At 43.0% G+C, this 24,344-nt stretch overlaps 1 protein-coding gene across 2 annotated transcripts; it reads right to left on the reverse strand.

Moving 5' to 3' along the window:
* Positions 1–84: 84 nt before the first annotated feature.
* Positions 85–23,385, reverse strand: LOC129836386 (ubiquitin thioesterase Zranb1-like). 2 transcript variants are annotated; one of them, XM_055902472.1, is made up of 10 exons: positions 22,714–23,364; positions 19,986–20,958; positions 13,305–13,492; positions 10,863–11,016; positions 8,451–8,522; positions 7,322–7,520; positions 7,010–7,130; positions 5,198–5,327; positions 1,960–2,189; positions 85–1,676 (listed from the first exon to the last, which is right to left on the reverse strand). In XM_055902472.1, the coding sequence occupies exons 2-10, from the start codon at positions 20,908–20,910 to the stop codon at positions 1,455–1,457; spliced, it is 2,241 nt and encodes a 746-aa protein (XP_055758447.1). In that variant the 5' UTR covers positions 20,911–20,958; positions 22,714–23,364; the 3' UTR covers positions 85–1,454. The 2 variants fall into 2 exon arrangements, with proteins under 2 accessions (XP_055758447.1, XP_055758448.1); XM_055902473.1 differs by lacking the exon at positions 8,451–8,522 and having other exon boundaries at positions 22,714–23,385.
* Between the last annotated feature and the right edge of the window lie 959 nt (positions 23,386–24,344).

Genomic DNA, 24,344 nt, shown 5'->3' on the forward strand with positions numbered 1-24,344 from the left:
AACCAGATGCATCAAGTTGTAGTCAATTCATACTGAAACATTCAAACACCACCACATCACAGAGTTGACATTTTAGAGACTTCATAATTGGACATTCAAAAAGGTTTTCCTTTATTTTTTCCTGTCCGTGCCACACACGCTAAAGCGAGGTCAGGCTTTTACCTAAATCCACAAACCATCAGTCAGATCTGAAACTATTGCATAAATACAAAGCAACATACAGGTGATGCTCAAAACGTGTATAACTAGATTGTAATACACCAAAATAAAAGTTACAGTACTCAACGGCAAGGAAACCCAACAGAAACTTCCTTCACTGCTAAAGCATGATTTTAGAACTTTGGTTTATGTGCAGTCCCTCAAAGACCTTAAACTCAATTCAAGATGTTCACATATACATTAGAGAAAAATAAAACACAGGTACCATGGGTTAAACTTGACAGGGAGGAATAGCAACAGAGGAAAAATGAGAATATGACAAGAAACTGGTGTGTTTCTGGTTTAATGTTGGATTGAATGTCTTACTCGCTCCTCCCCAAAATCACCAACCATTCAAATGAGATACTGAATCACACGAGAACTGAAGTCAACCATTACAGATGGTTGTTATTTTCCTCACCGAAAAAATGTTAGTGCAGCCTAAAAAAAAACCATCTAGATTTAAATAATAAATGAAAGAAAAATACAGAGAATCAAAGCTCTCCTTAGCTCAAAAGCTCCCAAACAAATAAATATGTAAAATGAGTTTGGAGATGAAATTAAAAACAAGATTTCATTTCAGCCAGTCAGGGAAAAGGTAAACTAAACATCCATGTGTATGATCTGTCTCCTAAACCTTAGTGACTTTGAACTGCCATCTCAAAGCTTAATAAACGACCTTTATTCAAGCAGTTATATTCATATAGAAATGTCTTTCAATAAATGCGCAGTGCTTAGTATTAAGAATTAAGTTCATATTACACAATCGAGCCAGTTCTCCGTTGGGTCCCATGACTCAAAGATGTTGGCTTAGTCACTGCCCATCAAAAAAAACAAGCCAACTCTATTTCAACTGGAAAAACAACAGTAATTTTGCAAGTGTGCTTCATCAGTGCCCATAATGAACAGAAAGATGTCTGAATCAATGCTGGTATATTTTCTTATACTTCTTTTTTTAAACAACCACATGCATTTACACTTTTGGATAAAGATTTTACATTAGAAAATCAATAAAGATAAATAGCATTAGTATACTATAATCATTTATTTCCCATCATCCCCAGGTCTTTTTGTAGCAGTGGACCATTTCTTCTGTCAGTCTCTAAGATATTTGTATGCGTGTGTGTCCTCTGCCAGGGTGCGGTGATGCTCAAGATTCCCTCCCCTTTCAGTTTGTCCATGTCAGGAAAGGTGGAAAAAAAACAAAAAACGAGGCTGGACCCCTGCCCCTGGGGACCCCGCCTACACCAGTTTCATCACTCATCCTCCTCCTCCTCCTCTTCTTCCTCACCGTCGGAGAGAGAGGCGCAGGGGCGGATCTGTCGGTAGCCGTCCAGCCACTTCTCCACCATCTGTGTGACCAGGGGGTGGTTCCGCCTGCGGGAGCTCTTCTGCATGGCCACCAGCACTCCGCCCTCCGTCACGCAGCAGTCCAACCACTCCCTCAGCAGCTTCTCCTGCTGCTCTTCATTACCCATCTGACATGGACAGACACACACCATCTACCATGAGACTATATATCTTTAGTTACCTTTACAGGATGCTCTCATACTGAGAAAATTACATTTCACAATCCAGCCACTTCACGAGAACAGCAAAAGACTCTTACTAGACATACATTTTATACTATAGTCACTAAGCGGAGGGTATAATAGAACTATGTAATCAACATGAACAGTAAAATCAGACTAAATCCTTAAAGCAGCCAGTCAGGGGGTCCATATACATATTCATGATACCACAGCGGGAGCTCCCTCCTACCTCCTGTGCTGAGAGGAAGTGGATGTGGAGCAATTTTCTCTCGCTGTCCACCAGCGGTAGGAAGGTGACGGTGACGTCGTCGTCTGTGTTGAGGTTGGCGCCTGCGCCCCGATTGTCGAAGCCGTCATTCTCCATGGCCACCAGTGCAGAGAAGTGGCCACGCGTGTAGCCCAGCGCGATGGGACTCTTCCAACAGAAACTCTGCTCCCACAACAGGGGCAAGTACACACCTGGAGAGAGAAAGGGAGAGATGAATGAGGAAGGGAGGTCCAGACCCAAAAGAAAAGGAACACATATTTCTCAACAGTTTCCTAAACACAATGGACACTTTTTCCCTTAGATTATTCAGTCAGCCTCCTAACCCACCAGACAGCCTGTGTAAGTAAACACAACTGAAACCACAAACCACTGTTCAAGCGTCTAGAACAGTTGCTCTCCCTCTCTGTGCAACAGTCTGCCATTGTGTTTTTATTGGAGCTTTGTGTTTTAAACAGCTTTCTCCTTCCCACCCTCCATAGACACCCATCAGCCCCTCCTTAACACAAACAGTAGCCTATCATTCCTCTATTAGCATGACATTACCACAGGCAGACAATCGTTAGAGAGCTTTCATTATGGCTGCAGCCGCTGCACGGGCTCCACAGGATAACTCAAGCCAGACTGTTTTTACTAGGGTACACAGACGTGGACCCCGCCCTCAGCCCTTATTGGGCACCTGCTTTACACTACCACTCCTTCTCCTGACAGCTAACATATGTTGAGAGATATTCTAAAAGTATGTACAGTGTGATCCATTCTTCTGCACCACTGCATAGTTAGGAAGTGGGGTTGGGGTAGGATTATTTTGGCAGAATTGTTTGACTCATTTTAGAGAGTCACATGAATGCTGTATCAGCATTGGAACAATCATGTTGAACAATTGTAACTCCCTCTTCCCCTTACTAATCAACACGGACTGAATATATTACGGAAAACATGCATTCTTCTGTCATGTACATTAGGGAATCTTGTCAGGGACTTCTGTCATGCAATGCTAAGGATCATGCCACGAGACAGACGGTTTCTAATCAAGTGTCAACTCCCTCAAATTTTGCATTCCCAACTAGCCCTAATTTTAGGGAACAGATTTTATGTCCCAATAACATGTTATCGGATTTATAAACTGATATACCAAATGATTAACGCATCAATTCGGTCTTCTCAATTTAAAACTATAATACAAAAATAATATATAACATTCTCGCAACACAAAAAGTATGCTCAATGCATGGGGCACTGGACAGTCAGCCCCGTGAAGACTGCAATGAAGAAACAATGGGAAATATGATTACTATTTATTTTTTAGGGGAATCTTGATAGAAATTGAACAAAGAAGTTTAAGAGCCTCATAAGATACAGTAAAATTGAAGGATGAATTGGAAAAATAAATAGTAATATACTGTGAAAGATGAGATAGTGGGGTCCACACAAAACAAGACATAATATTAGACAAGAACAACACTATATACATTTGCTTGCTTCCATTCAGCCACAAATTTTTACACCTGTCAGCAAGCAGTGTGGCTGGAATAGCTAAATCCACAAATTTAAAAAGGTGTCCACATACTTTTGTGTACACACACAAAGATATAAATGCAACATGTAAAGTGTTGGTTCCATGTTTCATGATCCCAGAATTATTATTCTTTTTTTTAAATATGATGCACACATTTGTTTACATCTCCTTTCCCAAGATAATCCATCCACTTGACAAGTGTGAAATATCAAGAAGCTGATTAAACAGCATGAACATTAAACAGATGCACCTTGTGCTGGGGACAATAAAAGGCCACTAAAATGTCCAGTTGTCACACAACAAAATGCCACAGATGTCTCAAGTTGAGGGGAGCGTGCAATTGGCATGCTAAATTAGATTAAGATTTAACTAGGTAAGTCAGACTGTAGGAATGTCCAGCAGAGCTGTTGCCAGAGAGTTGAGTGTTTATTTCTCTACCATAAGCCACCTCCAATGTTGTTTTAGAGAATTAGCCAGTACGTCCAACCGGCCTCACAACCGCAGACCACGTGTAACCACTCCAGCCCAGGACCTCCACATCCGGCTTCTTCACCTGCCGGATCTTCTGAGACCAGCCACCTGGACAGCTGATGAAACTGAGTATTTCTGTCTGTAATAAAGCCCTTTTGTGGGGGAAAAATTAATTCTGATTGGCTGGGCCTGGCTCCCCAGTGGGTGGGCCTATGCCCTCGAAGGCCCAGCCAATCAGAATCAGTTTTTCCCCACAAAAGGGCTCGGCTTCAAAGCTGCAGACATTTTTTGGTACCCTTCCTCAGATCTGTGCCTCAACACAATCCTGTCTCAGAGTTCTACAGACAAATCCTTCAACCTCATGGCTTGGTTTTTGCTCTGACATGCACTGTCAACCGTGGGACCTTATATAGACAGGTGTTTGCCTTTCCAAATCATGTCCAATCAATTGAATTTACCACAGGTGGACTCCAATTAAGTTGTAGAAACATCTCAAGGATGATCAACGGAAACAAGATGTGCCTGAGCTCAATTAAGAGTCTTATAGCAAAGGGTCTGAATACTTATGTATATGTGATATTTATTTTTAATACATTTGCAAAAATGTCTAAAAAAAACTGTTTTCGCTTTGTCACTATTGGGTATTGTGTGCAGATTGCTGAGAATTTGTATTTATTTAATACATTTTAGAATAAGGCTGTAATGTAACAAAATTTGGAAAAAGTCAAGGGGTCTGAATACTTCCAAAGGTGTGTGTGTGAGATATATATATATATAAAAAAGGATAAAAAAATGATACAAATAATGTTATTTGATAGTCCCCCCCCCCAAACAAATATGTAGTCCCTCCATCTGTGACACACTGCTGTGATAAATCAAAAACACCTCTGAATCCGGAAAATTCACTATTGATTGTATACTGGCCTTTGAGCAAAATCTGCAAACCCAGTCGAAAAATAGCATCATTCGTGTGCCACGATTCATGTGCTGGGCCTAATTCACATCAAAAGGGCTTTGTCTGACGTAGCAGATATTATCCAAACCGTCAATCTAATTGGACAAGGAGAGATACATCTCCAACACTATTTTTTAAGAATTTTTGCTTGTCAGGATTTAAAGCTTAATACATCAAAGGTATTACTTTTTATTTATTTTTATTTTTAAATCCTCCCAATTTAAGACTGAGGCCAAAGAAAACAAACATCACCTTACCTTGAAAACGGGTGTAACCAAGTGTTTCACCACGGAAACTTTTGTAATACTTCACTCCATAGACGATGATTGGTCTACGAAGAATGTGTGCAAGAACAAAAATATGAGTCTGCTCCAGGCTGGCTCCAGGCTATAGAGAGAGAAACAACACAAAGAGAGAGGCATGTTAAACTACCTTTGTGGAGTATAGCTACAAAATATACTATTAGGATTTGAGCTATTACTTGTTATTAGGTATTACGCTAGCCTGATTGTATGTACGACCAGCAATATCATAAGCCAGATTCTTTATTATTATACACCAAACATTAAGAACACCTTCCTAATATTGAGTTGTGCAAATACACAATTCATGTATCAATTGACTTTAACCTGTCTCCTCCCCTTTGTCTACACTGATTGAAGTAGATTTAATAAGTGCCATCAATAAGGGATCATAGCTTTCATCTGGATTCACCTGGTCAGTCATGCCTCGATACTGTAAACACCATGTGATTCAAGTATTAAAACAGAGGCATTTGCCTAAGGTTGTTCTTTGTCTTAAATTAAATACAGGAATCTTTAATGTTGCACAACAGTGGATGCTCTCATACACTTTAGGAGCTTTCCTATTAAGCTTCACTCATTCTTTCCTGTAAGCTTCACTCATTCTTTCCTGTAAGCTTCACTCATTCTTTCCTGTAAGCTTCACTCATTCTTTCCTGTAAGCTTCACTCATTCTTTCCTGTAAGCTTCACTCATTCTTTCCTGTAAGCTTCACTCATTCTTTCCTGTAAGCTTCACTCATTCTTTCCTGTAAGCTTCACTCATTCTTTCCTGTAAGCTTCACTCATTCTTTCCTGTAAGCTTCACTCATTCTTTCCTGTAAGCTTCACTCATTCTTTCCTGTAAGCTTCACTCATTCTTTCCTGTAAGCTTCACTCATTCTTTCCTGTAAGCTTCACTCATTCTTTCCTGTAAGCTTCACTCATTCTTTCCTGTAAGTTTCACTCATTCTTTCCTATAAGCTTTATGCATTCTTTCCTATATGGTCAGAGCAGTATGGCATAATTCATGGACCGTAATTTCTTAATATTTTGCATGTTACAGTACACTGCTGATCCCAAATCAAGTCCTGCCACCTAAAAGGCTTAAAGCTTTATGTTTGTATGCATAAGGAATCTGTCTCAGCCTCCAGTATTTATGCTGCAGTAGTTTGTGTCGGGGGGCTAGGGGCAGTTTGTTATATCTGGAGTATTTCTCCTGTCTTACCTGGCCTGATGACTCCTTGCTGTCCCCAGTCCACCTGGCCGTGCTGCTGCTCCAGTTTTAAACTATTCTGCCTGCGGCTATGGAATCCTGACCTGTTCACCAGACGTGCTACCTGTCCTAGACCTGCTGTTTTCAACTCTCTAGAGACAGCAGGAGCGGTAGAGATACTCTGAATGATCGGCTATGAAAAGCCTACTGACATTTACTCCTGAGGTGCTGACCTGTTGCACCCTCGACAACTACTGTGATTATTATTATTTGACCCTGCTGGTCACCTATGAACATCTTGGCCATGTTCTGTTATAATCTCCACCCGGCACAGCCAGAAGAGGACTGGCCACCCCTCATAGCCTGGTTCCTCTAGGTTTCTTCCTAGTTTCTGGCCTTTCTAGAGAGTTTTTCCTAGCCACCATGCTTCTACACTTGCATTGCTTGCTGTTTGGGGTTTTAGGCTGGGTTTCTGTACAGCACTTTGAGATATCAGCTGATGTAAGAAGGGCTTTATAAATATATTTGATTTGAAATGAGTGTGTGTGTGTGTGTGTGTGTATATATATACACCTGGCTGGCCAGTGAGAGAATGAAAGCCCAGTCTTCCTGCCACTGTTCCTCTCTGAGTGAGAAGTGCAAGCCGAAGCTCTGGGAGTACCACGACTCCCACTCCTTCCAGCGTGTGTAGAACCTGCAGACAGAACACACGTCAGTGGCCCTGTACCAACTCCCTGTGGTAAAAGGTCAAGTGTGTGTTACCTTTTGCAATGAGAAAGGTCTCTTTTTTTCTAAATTATATGATTGTTTATTTATGTAAATCACATAGCCTTCTCATCCTTTCCCCATCCCCAGCCAGCTACACACCCCAGACCCAGGTCTCACCAGTGGGAGCAGTCGTGCAGGCTGTCGTGAAGGGTCTTGCGGAGGACGGAGTCCTTGTCATAGATGCCCCAAGTGGCCTGCAGTACTGAGTCTAACAGGCAGTCCCCGGCCGTGCGGTTCCACAGGGCATACAGCCTGCTGTCCAACCGCGTGCCTAGCTCTATAGACCAGTTGATGATGGGAGACTCCTCCTCCAGCTCTGAGAGAGAGACACAGAGAGAAAGCGAGCCATGGGGTCATTTTCAAAATGAACCACTATTTGGTTTTACATGCAAACTTTTGTTCCAGCCCAGCACTAACATCCCTGTTCAATGAATCAAGTCAATGAGCATTTGGATTGGGGACCACTAGTGTAAAGTATAGGGAAGTACAGTGACAGCAAGGAGGACACCATTGGGATGCCGGACTTGCACTATGTATGAAGACAAGGTGCGGATAGAGGGGCCACCTTGATGCTACCGACATGACAGGTGGTGGCACTAGAAAGGTTAGTGCTCTCTGCGATCCATAACTAACCCTAACCATTTTACATATCAACTTCAAATGAGGTAGGGTCCCGGACAGGAAGGACCACACAGGAAAGGAACCCGGAATTATGATATTTCAAGGAGGGGATCAAGCGTAAGGATAAGTGATACACCTGCCTTCACAGTTTCATCATAGTAGAGACAGAGACAGGAGAGTATAGAGATGACTTTAGTCACCTTGTTTTCCCATACACTGGCGTGTTACCCTTGGGGTGCTGCAAACTCTGGGGAGCTTAACAGGTCACAAGACACCCTAGAGAGAGTAAGCAATCAGTATGGAACCCATTGATGTTGTGTGTGTCCCTGGAGGAAGTAGTCATTCAGTAAGGGATCAGGGAAATCCTAAAACTCAATTAGCCTGATTAGCACAGACACAAGCACACACAATAAGGACAGGCCAACAGACAGGGAAGGCACACTGTTGGCAGGCAGGGAACAGACCTGTAATACAACACTATACAGCAGCCTTCTCGTTTAGTAGGGGGGATAGGAAGCTATACAGATGCCCTCCACTGTCGACTATGACAAGGGTCTCACACATGATTCAGTAAAAGCGGCATTATAAGTTACTGAAATGTACAGGAAGTCAGTCAATATTTCACCTTTCTGTACATCTCGGTCCAGCACTTCGTCAAACAGTTTCTCCTGAACTGTTGGGGGCAAGTCCTCAATATCTGTATAGAAAAACAGACAGTGGTATTCAATGGGTTTGAGAGATAGACAACACAAGGGAGACATGACACAGTTCCAAAAACTTCACAAAAAAGGGGAAGTTAGAGAGCAAGTATTTATTTGACAATAGTGAAATGAAGTTTGGAGCTTGGAGAAGAACACGTATCTGTCTTGACCTGCACACGCCTTAAAAATCAAGCCAGGCTGAAGTGATTTGGGTTTAATTCCCTTGAGGTTAGCAGGACTCAAAGCTGCCCTGTAACAAAACAGACAGCACTGCAAGCTACAGACACCACATTTGACTGTTTTCTACCCAATGTCAAAACATGTTTTGTTGTGTGTGTGTCCTTTTCTTTCCACACTAGAGCTACTTTGTGTGCTTGGAGAACTTCGCAACAGTAGCGGCTATTCTTCAGCTCAACAAATGAATGCATTGACGTTGTGCAAAAGAACAGCGAGGCTTCTATAGCGGTCGGAAGCCAATGCACGCTCCCCCAAATACTCTGCATAACCAGACATCACTGCTTACCAGCCCTGTGGCTCTAATTTTCAACCACAATGTAGGATATTTCTCAAGGAGGAATTCAACCAAAATAGTTGTCGACTCAACCTTGCTTACCCGAGCAAAAACGTGGTACATAAGAAAATACAATGTTGCTATGCAGGGCTCCAGACTAACTTTTCCCCCTGGTGGCACTGGTTAAGTTGGTGGCACCGGCCTATGATTTGGTTTCACCAAAATGTTGCCGTCGTGTCACACAACAGAAACAATTTGCAATAATTTTAGAAAGTCATTCACAGTGCTACTGAGATCGTATGATTCAAGAAAAAGATGTTACATTTTTTCATGTCCAAATGGGAAAGCATAATTCAATTTAACCTAAACCAGCGATTTTCATTAATTTTGGGTAGAAATGTATGCCATTGTTAGATTCTACCCTCAATATAGTGGTCCAGAATTTGATTTATTTTGTTCAATAGAGATTCATTTGCATACTAATTTCACTTCCATCTAAGGAAGTGGAAACAACTCACTAAGCTAAATATAATAGACTGCTAGTTAGAAATGCAATTGATTTCTCTAACATTCCAGCATACTACTCAATGAAGTCTATTGACCTCAAACTGTCCACACATGCTTTGTGTACTCTATCTCAAAGCAGTACAGGTTACTTTGGTTGTAAAACGGTGCAAAAATGCTCAATATTGAGAGTTGAGAAATAAATGTAAAACATACAGAAAGTTGAGACCATCATCTCTTCAACAGTTGCTTTTAGAACTATGCAATTGTGGGGGAAAAAGCACCCAAAAAATTATCTTCAGCCCAGTGCTTCCCAAACCTTTTCTTCATGCACCATCTTTTCTTATGGGGGAACATAGCGAGACAGATTGACTCCAGTAGAGAAACAGGCTTGAGAAATATTAGGCCCTTCAATTTTGCAGCCTACTAAAAACCAGACATTACAAGGTTTCTAATACTGCCACAGTTGTCTTTCAACTTAACATTGAGCACAATATAACCATTAGTAATTATCACTCGCAATATGCGCTTATCGTCACACTTTGGAAAAAATAATTATCTTTATAATTCTTATTCGTGCTTATGAATTGACCATGTTTAAGTTGACTGCACCATTTAATTTGTTCCAAGTTATCTCACAGATGTGAGGGTTTGTTTATTGGGAGAGAGAAGGGGAAGAGATCAGGCGGAGCAGCATGCTGCGAGAGTCCACCTAAAGTAATCTTATGCTTTTAATCTAAAAAATACGATCACAAGATTTAAGTGTGAGTAGAAATCCATCTTATTTTTCTCTAGTAGTATAATTAAGCAGTGTTTGTTCATCTTACCCTACCTCTATGGGGGTGGCCGCCCCACAGTTTGGGAAACGCTGCTTCAGCCTAAGCTGGTACTAGGGAAAGCATTTCACTCAGAGTAGTTGGAAACATCTATACCATTATGCAATTCTCGACCACCAAAAAAACATGCATTCTACCATCATAGAAGACAAGAAGCTTTACAGTAGAAGAGCAGCAAAACAGTTACTACCACATAACTATACACAGTAACGAGGCTGAATAAAACTACTGCAGGTAGTTACTACCACATAACTATACACAGTAACGAGGCTGAATAAAACTACTGCAGGTAGTTACTACCACATAACTATACACAGTAACGATGCTAAATAAAACTACTGCAGGTAGTTACTACCACATAACTACACACAGTAACGAGGCTGAATAAAACTACTGCAGGTAGTTACTACCACATAACTACACACAGTAACGAGGCTAAATAAAACTACTACAGGTAGTGTATAATAGGTCAGAGGGAGGCTGACCTGCTGGCAGGGTGAAGGTGACCAGGTCAGTGAGGAAGTAGCAGGTGAAGTCTCCCTTGCGCTGGTGCAGGGAGGCAGCCACCTCCCGACGGATCTGCTCCGTCAACTCAGGGCACACCATGGCTGGGATACACTTAGCTGCCTGTTGGGACACCTAGACACAGAGAACGGGACACATGAATGATAAAACTGTCTCCTACTGCAAATACAACCTAGGGAGAATGAAAGCCACATTTTATTTTTTCACCTTTATTTAACTAGGTAGGCCAGTTGAGAACAAGTTATCATGTACAACTGCGACCTGGCCAAGGCAAAGCGTTAAACAAACGTGCAGTCAATAACACAATAGAAAAATCTATGTACAGTGTGTGCAAATGTAGAAGAGTAGGGAGCTAGGCAATAAATAGGCCCTAGATGCAAAAATAATTACAATTTAGCATTAATACTGGAGTGATAGATGTGCAGATGATGACATGCAAGTAGAGATACCGGGGAGCAAAAGAGCAACATAATAATATGGGGATGAGGTAGTCAGGTATGCTATGTACAGATTCACTGTAACTGTACACAGTCATCGGTAAGCTGCTCTGACAGCTGATGCTTAAAGTTAGAGAGGGAGAAATAAGTCTCCAGCTTCAGAGATTTTTGCAATTCGTTCCAGTCATTGGCAGCAGAGAACTGGAAGAAAAGGCGGCTAAAGTAAGTGTTGGCTTTGGGGATGACCAGTGCAATATACCTGCTGGAGCACGTGCTATGGGTGGGTGTTGCTATGGTGTCCAGTGAGCTGAGATAAGGCGGGGCTTTACCTAGCATAGACTTATAGATGACCTGGAGCCAGTGGGTTTGGCGACAGATATGTAGTGAGGGCCAGCCAACGAGAGCATACAGGTCACAGTGGTGGGTAGTATATGGGGCTTTGGTGATAAAACGGATGGCACTGTGATAGACTACATCCAATTTGCTGAGTAGAGTGTTGGGGGATAATTTGTAAATTACATCGCCGAAGTCAAGGATTGGTAGAATAGTCAGTTTTACGAGGGTATGTTTGGCAGCATGAGTGAAGGAGGCTTTGTTGAGAAATAGGAAGCCGATTCTAGATTTAATTTTGGATTGGAGATGCTTAATGTTAGTCTGGAAGGAGAGTTTACAGTCTAACCAGACACCTAGGTATTTGTAGTTGTCCACATATTCTATGTCAGAACCGTCCAGAGTAGTGATGCTAGTCGGGCGGGAGGGTGCGAGCAGCAATCGTTTGAAGAGCTTGTACTTAGTTTTACTAGCGTTTAAAAGCAGTTGGAGGCCATGGAAGGAGTGTTGTATGGCATTGAAGCTCGTTTGGAGGTTAGTTAACACAGTGTCCAAAGAAGGGCCAGGTGTATACAGAATGGTGTCGTCTACGTAGAGGTGGATCAGGGAATCACCTGCAGCAAGAGCGACATCATTGATGTATACAGAGAAGAGAGTCGGCCCGAGAATTGAACCGTGGCACCCCCATAGAGACTGCTAGAGGTCCGGACAACAGGCCCTCCGATTTGACACACTGAACTCTGAGAAGTAGTTGGTAAACCAGGCGAGGCAGTCATTTGACCAATCTTTGGGGATCTCAGACGATACGAAAGAGAGGTTGAATAGGCTAGTAATGGGGGGGGGGGGGGGGGGGGGGGGGGTTGGACAAGTTGCTGCAGGGGGTGCTGAGATGTTGGCCGGGATAGGGTTAGCCAGGTGGAAAGCATGGCCAGCTGTAGAAAAATACTTATTGAAATGATCGATTATAGTAGATTTATCAGTGGTGACAGTGTTTCCTAGCCTCAGTGCAGGGGGCAGCTGGGAGGAGGTGCTCTTATTCTCCATGGACTTTAGTGTCCCAAAACTTTTTGGAATTAGTGCTACAGGATACAAATTTGTTTGAAAAAGCTAGCCTTGGTTTTCCTAACTGACTGAGTATATTGGTTCCTGACTTCCCTGAAAAGTTGCATATCGCGGGGGCTATTCGATGCTAATGCAGAACGCCACAGGTACACAGATGAAACGTTCAGAGCGTTGCAGAGAGGAATGTAATGAGTAGAACAGACTCATTTGCCTGATTTGAATCCTTGTTCAACACAATCCATTTCTATCTGAACGTTCTGGAACAGTGCACCCTTCTGAGCAGGCCCCAGGTAGAACCTGCCCCTTCCCCCTTAGGGGACACATTCCTGCCGGTCCTTCCAACTAACTCTGGGATAAGAGAGCCTACTGTCAACACAACACATCACACCCACTATGTCCTCAGAGCGCATCTGTGGTATCGTCAAAACATTGATGAATATAAAACGAACAACCTGGAGATGGAGTGATTACATATATTTAATCGAGCTGAACTGGTACAGTAGAATAAAGACAACAATTCTTGACCTGTACCATTATGATAATACATTTGCAGAGCCTGTGTATTGTCCTGACCTCAGTGAGGAGCACTGCCAGCATGTCCTGCCTCTGGAAGCGGATGGCCAGGTGTACCAGGGTGAAGCCGTCATCGAAGGCCGATGACCGGTTGAGGAGACGCACCTCGTCGGACGTCAGCTGCCTGGCGATGTCCCCCCCTGATGACTTATAGGCCTCTACTGCAGCCAGGTCCCCCTCTACCACACCTGCAGAAAGGTGTGTGTGTGTGTGTGTGGGGGGGGGGGGGGGAATCAGTGAGCAGGTAAACAGACATGTTAGGTTACATAGTACATACACAATCTCTAAAATGCTGTTTACATTTGATTTTTTAAGAAGAAAAAAAGAAAGTCAAATAGTCATTCATGCAGTTTGTTGGACAAGGTGGAAATTCTTTAGTTTACCATACAAATCATTTGTAGGCTATTCCTTGCCAAAACACATTTTGTATTTTGTAATACAGCCGTATTCCAAAATTCATTCAAAATCTACACACAATACCCCCATAATGACAAAGCGAAAACAAGTTTGGCTATTTTTGCAAATGTATAAAAAAACATCTAAAACAGAAATACCTTTTTTACATAAGTATTCAGGCCCTTTGCTATGAGACTCGAAATTGAGCTCAGGTCCATCCTGTTTCCATTGATCATCCTTGAGATGTTTCTACAACTTGATTGGAGTCCACCTGTGGTAAATCCAATTGATTGGACATGATTTGGAAAGTGTACCCAGAACTTTCTGCAGCATTAAAAAAGGTCCAAGAACACAGTGGCCTGCATCATTCTTAAAATGGAATAAGTTTGGAACCACCAAGACGTTCCTAAAGCTGGCCACCCTGCCAAACTGAGCAATCGGGGAAGATGGTCACTGACAGAGCTCCAGAATTCCTCTGTGGCGATGGGAGAATATTCCAGAATGACAACCATCTCTGGAGCCCTCCACCAAACAGACCTTTACGGTAGAGCGACCAGACTGAAGCCACTCCTCAGTAAAAGGCACATGTGAGCTTGCTTAGAGTTTGCCAAAAAGGCACCTAAAGGACTCTGACTATGAGAAACAAAATTCTCTGGTCTGATGAAACTAAGATTGGCAATCAGGCCAAAGAGTTCAACTGTCACGTCTGGAAGAAACCTGGCACCATCCCTACACTGAAGATGGTGGTGGCAACATCATGCTGCGGGGATGTTTTTCAGCGGCAGGGATTGGGAGACTAGTCAGGGTTGAGGGAAAGATGAATGGAGCAAAGTACAGAGATCCTTAATGAAAACCTGCTCCAGAACACTCAGAACCTCAGACTAGGGCGAAGGTTCACCTTCCAACAGGACAACAACCCTAAGCACACAGCCAAGACAACGCAGGAGTGGCTTCGGGGACAAGTCTCTGAATGTCCTTGATCGGCCCAGCCAGAACATCTCTGGAGAAACCTGAAAATAGCTGTGCAGCAACGCTCCCCATCCAACCTGACAGAGCTTGAGAGGATCTGCAGAGAAAAATGGGAGAAACTCCCCAAATACAGGTGTGCCAAGCTTGTAGTGTCATACCCAAGAAGACTCAAGGCTGTAAACACTGCCAATGGTGCTCCAACAGAGTAAAGGGTCTGAATACTTATGTAAATGTCATATTTCAGTTAATACATTTGCAAACATGTCTAAAAACCTGTTTTTGCTGTGTCATTATGGAATAGTGTGTGTAGAGCAATGAAGAAGAAAAAACAAGTTAATCCATTTTTAGAATAAGGCTATAACATAACAAAATGTGTAAAAAGTCAAGGGGTCTTTATACTTTCTGAATGCACTGTAGATACCAGGGTAGTTTTACTACCACTACCGTACTGAAACAAAACCAACACTTGAGAAAAAAACAAAAACAAAAAAAATACTATAATGTGTTGGGGAAGATAAAAGTAGAGAACATTCAGTTCTACTACCAGCCTCCCATCATTTCTGGAATACCCATTTAGCAGTCTCTGGCACATTACACAACATTACTCCCTGGCTAACCATTGTTCTACACTCAAAAAAAAGGGCCACACAATGCTTTGCAGCATAATCAGGGTGTATGTGTGTGCGAGCGATCGTGCGTGCATGAGTTGTTCAACTGCAGTAAAAAGTAGAAATATTGAGAAAGGAACAAAGAGGAAAAAGTGAGTAGGAACAGAGGGAGTGGGAGGACAAACTGTGCCGATTGGAGCTTGTCAGAAAGGAAGAGATGGACAGGATCACAACCACTTCTCACAGCAGTCCATTAGTTTGGGTGTGCCTGCCTGCATAGTCAAGAGTAGCACTCACACACCCTTTACCACACATATACAAAACATCAAAGGAAATGGATACAAAAGAGTTGCTCTATACTAGGGAGGGTGGAGAACATTGACAATTATTGAAGACAGAAAATGAATGAACGCGCTGATTTTACCCACAGAACATGGGGGAAAGGGCCTATTTAATTCATTTACATCAATAATGTTGTAAATTAGTACCAGCGATCAAGTTAGACCCAGGTGCAGATCAGCAGGCCTCCACTACACAGAGAAAACTCCAACAATATTTTCATGACCATCACATTAAAAAGGGGCAATCAGCAGATGCTACACCCATATTTGGACTTCGATATGTTCCCATTAATTCTTGAAGAATATAACTTATGTCTCATGAGCTTAGTTCAACGGTTGTACCCCATCAGAACCCAAAATATAAGTGTGTTTTACTCAAAATGTTCGCTACAGTTACGTATCGCGCTATTATCTTTGGACAATATCGATATCTGACTCAAAGTAAATAGATTTTAATATTTTTTACTGTAGGTAGCTATTGCTAGTCGGCTCTACCTACGTCAAAACACTGGTATTTTCCATCCTATAGCCTGTTTTCCATATTCTTTTCAAAAAAGTGAGCCAACATGTTTTTAGGACTTTTCTTTTTTGAAACAGGGATCCCTTAGCTTTTTACCGAAACCGGGGCGAGTCGAATTGCTTTGTTATGGTTTCTACTGCTGACTGCCACTTTAAAACAAACAAAAAAATCTTCACTTGTACAAATCCACTTTCCTAACTCATGAAGATTGTTCACCCAGGCCATTTAAAACAGAATCAGTAAAAGTTTTGATCACGCTCCACTGCTTTGATCGGTGCAGATAGAAATCACAAGGGTCTTTCTTTCCTAGATGGAAAAGGCATCCGTGAAAGAAGATTCCACAAGATTCTTATGCGGTTGTTAGACCAAGTATTGGTGTTTTGTTTCATGTCAGATGCACTCAGGGTGTTGTAACATATAATTTGTGGCATGCATCATAAGCAAAGTCATTGTAGCCTTCCCCTAGCTGTGAGAACCATGCTATTCATATTTCCGGATCTTCACCTTATTCTTTCTATTTCTATGGCGGATTCGCAGCCGCAATTTACGGAAGATGCCAAAACTTGAGGTAAAGTCAAAAGATACTCGTTTCCCCTATCTGTGGCAAAGTTGTCACTACATGCTTATGACAAATCCAGATCCAGCCATAGCCTAGCTGGCTAATCCTTTGAATAAGGTGTAGCAACAACAGATAACAGTTTGCTAAATACGGTTAGCATTGCTAGCTAGCTACACTGACAGCCATCAGTGCCCTACTTGTTGTTATTTCTCCAGTCCACATGGACATCACCCACAATGTTCCCACCCTCAATTCGTGAATATGTATTAGCAGCCTGAGTCATTCATCGGAGGTGGAACATTTAAGGACAATTTCTGCAATTGGACAGGAATCACGTTAAAATGGGGGTGGCATTGCCCTCTGGTGGGGGCCTTTTTAACATGTTATGTATGCAAGTAATGTTGTTTACAATTTCACTTGTCACATAGGAGAGGACTGGAGAAAAGAAAGTGCTAAGCCTATATGCTATGTGTCCATATCTACATTTCACAGAGCCAGGAGACACTTATGAGGAAACCAATTTGGATTGAATTTGCATAAATAGTGGAGTCAGTGTGATTGATCCCAGGGCAGCAGAAAGCCAGGGCACTTAATGGCCTGTCAAGGAAGAAGTGCAGACAGAGGCCCAGATGAACAGTAAGCATCAGCAACAGGCCTGTAGTGTTACTGTAGCTCTCAATTGTTGACAGAATTCCAACTGGCAGTGTCGGCACTACATCACAGGTTGTCTGGCATAACAGTAGCTTGTGACAACCAGTGACACATAACAAGCTAGCGCTTCAGAATAGAGTTGGCCACACGCCAGCTACAGAACATGTTGCCTGTTTACGACTTCTTTCCACAGTAGCTTCATGGCTAGATTCCTGATATTATGCATGATATAGCCTAGGGTAGGTAGAGTGCGATGCAGGGCTAGCAGTACGCTCCCTAAGAAAAGAGATTTGATCTACAGCTGATTGCATACAGTAACTATGGCACAACTGGACCGAGATGTAGGTCAATAGGAAAGCTAATATCTGCAGGGTTTCAGCAGATGTAAGGAGAAGTCTCCAAGTGCATCTTCACCTGCTTAGTGCTTACTTGGAATAGGCCAATCAAAATAAGATGTCAACATAGAAAAGGCCTGTCATATAGCCTAGACAGATTATCTTCCAAACAGGTTATGGCATTGATACTTTTGACACCTTGAGCATCTGCAAGTCTTCACATAATGTAATGTTTTGAAAAGGTTGGGATTATCCAAAGTTCTTCCCGTGAAAACGATTCCTATTCTGTCATATAATAATCTCCAATTATATCACATTTCCGGTTGTGTTGCAGCCAAGTCATGTAGCCTAGTTAATGTGCTAGCTAAGCCAAGGGGTATTCAACTCCAGTACTTGAGGGCTGAAGCCTCTCGATGGGTTTTTTCTTCATTGTTCAATTGATCTACCCACTCACACACTCAAACAAGACTACTATTGTAGCCTCTGTGCATTCACTCCTTTCATCGATTCATTTAGGTGTCAAACGGACGCCCATCCATATGTAAAACGGCACACACACACACACAGGTTGTCAGGGAAACCCTCCTGAAGCATAAGGACCACTTGCAGCCAGCATGGTTTGTTCAGGAAAAAAATTATTACAAACTCAGCTAACAAACCTGCTGTGGCATAAGCCAGTGGGCCGTAAAGCAGACAAGCATTCCCTCAGTCAAGCAGACTGCCCTTAATACAAATGGGCATCTTGTCTTTGTGTGAGCACACGTCCTAGCTTCTGGAGAGTACAGGCAGCATGACTAAAAACTGCTCCTGCATATGCAATTTTTATAGAGGGTACTTCCAACAATGCATTGTTAATGCCACCATGTTACAGATTTAGCTTTGTTTTAAATTAACATTCAAAGGCCTAGCCTGCATAATTATATGACAGATTTTACTGAGGAAAGTGGCACTTCCAGTTTCCAATAAGGATCATTGTGAAAAATACTACCTGGAAACTAATGTAGGCTCGTTTGTGATTCATTACATCCAGCTTGTTTAAACAACTAAACATGAATACAAAAAACATGTAACGCTACACCAGTAGAGTGTACATAATAGGGCTCCGGGCTGCGAACAGAAAGCCGAAGGTCATCTTCGATGTGAATGCCTGTTTATTTTTGACTTGTGCACCAGTCAGATATTTTAAGTGCAGGGCCTGCGGGCTACTAGCCTGTCTAGAGCCGCACGCTGTGGCCACTGTTTACCAGCTCCTGGGACTGAAAGGCAGGGTGTGTGTCTGTTGACAGTGAGGGTTCCCCTGCAGTACACACAGGACATGCTTAGCATCCCCTTCACAGTAATAAGTTGGGTACCTCAGACACTGGAGAGAATACTTTGTTATGGGGAGAAAATTTGTATCAGCGGACAAACTGACTGGGAGGGGCAACTCCACTATAAACAGTAGGGAGGAAGCTAGCTATCCCATGGAATCCTGTCTGAAATGTAGTCCAGACAGCAGCAGTGGAATCCACTCAGTCACCATTATGAGGCTTGCCTTCATAAACCTCAAGGGGCAGTGTGGCTGTCTGGACTAGCCCTTGATTCAAAGCTTCAAGGGACACCCTCTGAAAGGGAGAGCCGAGTATCCTCGTCACTCACAGACTACCTAGACTGTGCCTGACAGAGGCTGGGGGATACATATAGTGGTCTCGCACATGCTGTTCAGTCTAGCAAACGGGAATATCTGTCAGGGGGGAGGATGGGAAGTGAACCTTAAGCCTCTGACCGAGTGCTTACCTGACTACACTGCATTAACCAATGGTTGTGTGCCATGTCAGACTGTAGTCGGGAACCAGATTCCTATATCATATTATGCTGTTAGCTGATATGGTAAATACCTATCCAGGCGTTGCAAGATCTGGTATGCGTCTGCACTGTAGTCAGACAGGAATTCAACCTCTAGCTCCAGTCAGCACAGCAGTTCCCAACAGTTCATCCATCCATCCACCCACTCAGCTTGCTGCTGCCTCTCCTCTCACAGCGTGAGCAGTGAAGCAGTTACATCGCTGCATAAAATGTACAATATAACACTTACTGTTTTTCAAGACTTGCAGCCTTAATTGTTGCTCAGTGGCAACAGATATAATATTTAACTTCCACCCAAGATAGAGAACTCCCATTTAACAACAGAAGTAACTAAATACAGGGGAGGTATTTCAACCATAATGAGCATCTCATTCGCCACAGCTGGGAATACAGAGAAATAAACAGGGTTGAGAGAGAACCTTGATTTCTTTGCATCCACTCACACACACCGACTCACCTGCACAGGCATTGAGAAACAACCAGTCAGTTCTCCTCATCCTGTTCTTTATCTGTTTGAGCCTTTTAAAGTCCACCTGCTGCTCCTCTATGCTCCCCACTCCGGCTCCCGAAGCCAGTTCGATCCTCTGAAAGTCCATTTTAACCTCCGCCTCCCGCTTGGAGGTGGGTGGGGACCTCCTCTGGCCGCCACTGCACCCCACTAATCCACCGCCGCCCCCTCCCACACTCACAACCCCCCTCCTGTTGTCCCTGTCCTGCTCATTGAGTATTGAGGGTGGTAGGCTCCCTGGCTCACAGGCCAGTTCAATAGGTTCTGTCAGGCTATTGGGCCTAGGGTGGTCACACACTACACATTTGCACGCATTGGGCCAGTTTGCATAAGTGCAGACGGCGCAGGTCCAGTGCTGGGCGCGGGTGTTGAGGCGGTTGCGGTCGTTATACTCCTCGCAGGGGTCGGTAGGGGTGGAGGGGGGTGCGGGCCGGCATCCTGAGCCTGAGGTCTGGGGTGACTCGGTGGGGCTGCGTGGCTGCTGTGCCAGTCCATGGTGGTGCTGCTCCTGCTGATGTCGCTGGCACAGACACTGGGTGCAGCGGATGGCACGGGGCCAATTTAGGAAGGTGCAAATGTGGCATGACCACTTGCTGGAGGGGGTCTCGGGGGCGTCTGCAATGCGGACACGCGGACGGGCGCTGGAGTCCGGGCAGATTAGGAGGCTAGAGCCTCCCTTGGGCGGGCTGTTACTCAGGCTTGGGGGTTCCCACTGGCGGCTGGTGTCCAGGCCAGGGCTGCTCCGGAAGGGCTCCTCAGTGATGATGGCGCCCCCGCTGGGCCTCTGGGCGCGGCACATGGTGCACTTGATGGCCGAGGGCCAGTTCTCAAACGTGCAGTACTCACAGGCCCACTTGGTACCCAGCTCGGTCATTGTCGCTCCACAGCTCCACTTAAGGAGATCACACAGGCAAGCAGGATGCTAGGGCAACAGAAACACAGGAAATGTTGAGGAGGAGGAGCCATAGTGGTCTTTGATGATCACAGACAGACTGCACTGTCATCATGCAGAGACACACAGAATTAAGATCACAGATAGAACGAACACATTTAGACTTTAATTGATGTCATGTTTTAAAGGAAATGTTTTCATAAGTAAAAACATGAACATCATTAGTTAGTCTAGCTAAGCCTAGTCTATTATTACAGATAGCCTATTACATAAAGTAACAGACCTGATATTTGAGACCTCAAAACTTTGACACAAAAACAAAGAAAGCTACATTAACACTTGTTTTTCACAACTTCTGGATCATTGTTGAACACTGTCAAACAGGATGAGCAGGACATGATAAACAGCCTTGGCATTTATATCAATCCTGCTCAAACAGCTACAATGATGTGTGATCTTGACCTGGCACTAATTCTCAGTGTGGTTAATCAAAGCCTGAGGCTCAGTGCAGCTGAACTCACAGAACAAGGTGTCAAGAGTAGCAGGCCGCAACCCAATCTTGACTTGCCTCCATGACTTAAAACGGACACCTAAACATATCCAGTGATACAAAGCAAACGTGCCAGACAACAGTGCTGTGTTACCTGGCAGATGAAACCAAACACCAGGCAACACTGAAACTTGTACCAATAATGACCCTTAATGCAGTTGAGAAGTTTCGCCCCCAAAGCTCTGACCTAGGCCCATGAGGTTTTTATTTGGGTAAACTAAAAGGTTTTCAATAGGGGCGAGATAGGTTGGTCCTAGATCAGCGCAAAACAGTGTACTCTGCACTCTCTCAGTGAAGTATTAAAAATGTTTTAAATATTCCTCGACATAAACCTACACCATGCAAAGTGCATATAGAGGAATGTTTGCAATTACTCAAGCAATTTAGACATATGTTAGCTATTATCACAACAGAATACTATTCCCTGACTTGTTGCAGCACACATTTCAAGAGGCTGCAGATCTAGGTTTAGAACTACATTTTAAAGTTGAAACCACCAGTCTTATAGCCTGGATTGGTACCTAATTGGTTTCAAACAACTCAGTGCATTGAGTCTACTTAGCCATTTAAACTGATCAATGTAACAAGACAACTAGATAACGGTAGCTAGAGTTGCTACCGAATATTGCGTTGGGCGTGCCTACGTCAATGTGCCATACTAGTAATGTTAGCTAGTTAGTGTCACTAGAAGGGAGAGTGTGGTCAATACGATATCGGTCACCTATCTTGTTATCTAACTAGCAAGCTGCCGTGGCATCTGATACAACTAGCTAGATAGCTAACGTAGTTAACTGAAGTAGCGGTGGAAAGCTAGTTAACTACTGTACCAAACAAGTTAGTTAACTAACCAGTAGTACAGTTGCCATTTACTTTCGATGTAACGGACTAAGACACCAATGAGTAGAGCAGACGAATCTATAAGTGTGTCAATATGCTCTGCAAAATTCAACACATTCGTGAAAGACAAGATTCCTCAACACACAATGTTGTGCCCGTTAGCTTCGCTAGAGGCTACTGTATTTGTCAAATTCTAGTTAGCGAACAGTAGCCAACTAACGCGTTAACGTTGGTAAATATGAAAATAATCTAGTTAACGTTACCTATTCAATTTATGATGAATTGCTAAAGGTAACGTTATTATTTACTGCTTCGTTTCTAAACAATATCTCATACAGAAGTGGTGACAAATCTGACATGCTAACTACATAACATTTTGAACATGGGCGTCTGTTTACCTTTTCCTGTGTTGACACTCTTCTTCCAAGCACAACCAAACCGTTCTCGAGCTTGTCCCCGGTTCTATCCACTCGATTCTTCCCAAAGAAACCCAATCCGTATGTTCCGAAGTCAAGCTTTTATTTGGCCAGAAGCCGCATATTTACGTTTCCGTGCTCCGTTTGTGCGGGGCTTCGAGACCTATGCAATTGCACAACACCCCCCCGTCCCTCCCCCCGTCCCTTTGCCGTCTCTCCGGGGCTTTAAATCATTTTAATCCCCATTTCCAACAACCGTTCTGTTGGTATTTAATGGCGGCGTAGGGGAAGCTGGAAAATACAAAAAAATACACTCCAGAGAGAAGCAGGATAATTTACCACCTGGATCCAACAGCCAAGCTGATTGGATAGTTTTTCTGTTTTCTTCCTGTTGGCCTATGAGATACAACGTCTTTCGTTGCCAATAGTTAAAAAGCTTGATCACAGCGGTCTCCAATGTCAAAATAAGAAAATGTCATTCATTTTCACCGTTTTAGCTGAAATTATGAACAACGGACTATTACCTACACTCCATTCCCGGAGCCACCATGGCGTTTGTTTCATGTCTGTATCTCAGCTGTATACCTTTAAGGGACATTAGGATGATGTCATCTTTTTGAAAAAAATATACTGCAGTAGTCTGCAGTAAAGGACAGCTTGTGGTCGTGGTTATTGAAAAAGTAATCGATGGGAGTTCTAGAGCACTATCAAATTAGCATTCACGACTCTTTTGCCAACTGCAGAATGTGACCCTGGTTTAAACCTATTTGAAACATTAGCATATGCAGAACAGTAAATACATCTGTCAAATTTTGCATCGATCATGCAAGTTCATTTACATGAACGTCCCACCCACTTCCCAATTACGTCACAGAAGACTCCTCTGAGCTTGTTCACGGGCGCCGGCCAAATGTTCTCTGCCACTATGCAGATTAGATAGGAAATTCTTTTGAACAACTTGAAATTACTTTAACAAGAGTTTTATAGCAATAAATACAATATGGAGAAAATATATTTGCTCATGATTTTCTTAAAAAAGACATGCAATCTAGTATTATATCAACTGCTTGAGCTCCTGTTCCTCTTATAGAATATTAGCTCAAAAGTATTGTGGAGCTCCTGCACCTAAATACTGTATAAACAGTACTGGCATTGTGTGCTCGATTGTATACACCTGTCAGTAACGGGTATGGTTGAAATAGCAGCAGAATACACTAATTTGAAGGTGTTTCCACATTTGTATATATAGTGTAGCACAGGATAGACATGTTACAACTAATCTCAGCTGTCACTATACTCTATTGTTGTCCATTGAGTTGGAACGATTGACATGGTAGTGTTGTAAAAGTAACAGGCCTTTGTGTAGAAACACAATTTAGTGTATGACAAATACTAATTGTGAGATTAAATGGCATGGCAGCATATATTTATATTTTATTTGGTTAACAAAACAGGCATGATGTTAAAGTAGGAACTAGGAAGTTATATCAAAGGTTTTAAAGTTAGAGGCAGATTACACACCTTCGTAAACTCGTACTGTATTTTCAAACATGAAGAGAAATTGGATTTACTTGAAGGTGTCCTCTTTTGAATGACACCACTGAGGTAACCAT

This window comes from Salvelinus fontinalis, chromosome 37 (assembly GCF_029448725.1).
Source record: "Salvelinus fontinalis isolate EN_2023a chromosome 37, ASM2944872v1, whole genome shotgun sequence".
Lineage (NCBI taxonomy): Eukaryota > Metazoa > Chordata > Actinopteri > Salmoniformes > Salmonidae > Salvelinus > Salvelinus fontinalis.

What these genes read in the sequence shown, in the direction of transcription:
- LOC129836386 (XM_055902472.1), bottom strand. Translation starts at nt 20,910, where the DNA reads ATGACCGAGCTGGGTACCAAGTGGGCCTGTGAGTACTGCACGTTTGAG. An exon ending in GTTTCTCAATGCCTGTGCAG is followed by an intron (nt 13,493 to 19,985) that starts GTGAGTCGGTGT and finishes ACCTTTCTGCAG; the next exon opens with GTGTGGTAGAGGGGGACCTG. An exon ending in CACCTTCACCCTGCCAGCAG is followed by an intron (nt 8,523 to 10,862) that starts GTCAGCCTCCCT and finishes TTTTCTATACAG; the next exon opens with ATATTGAGGACTTGCCCCCA.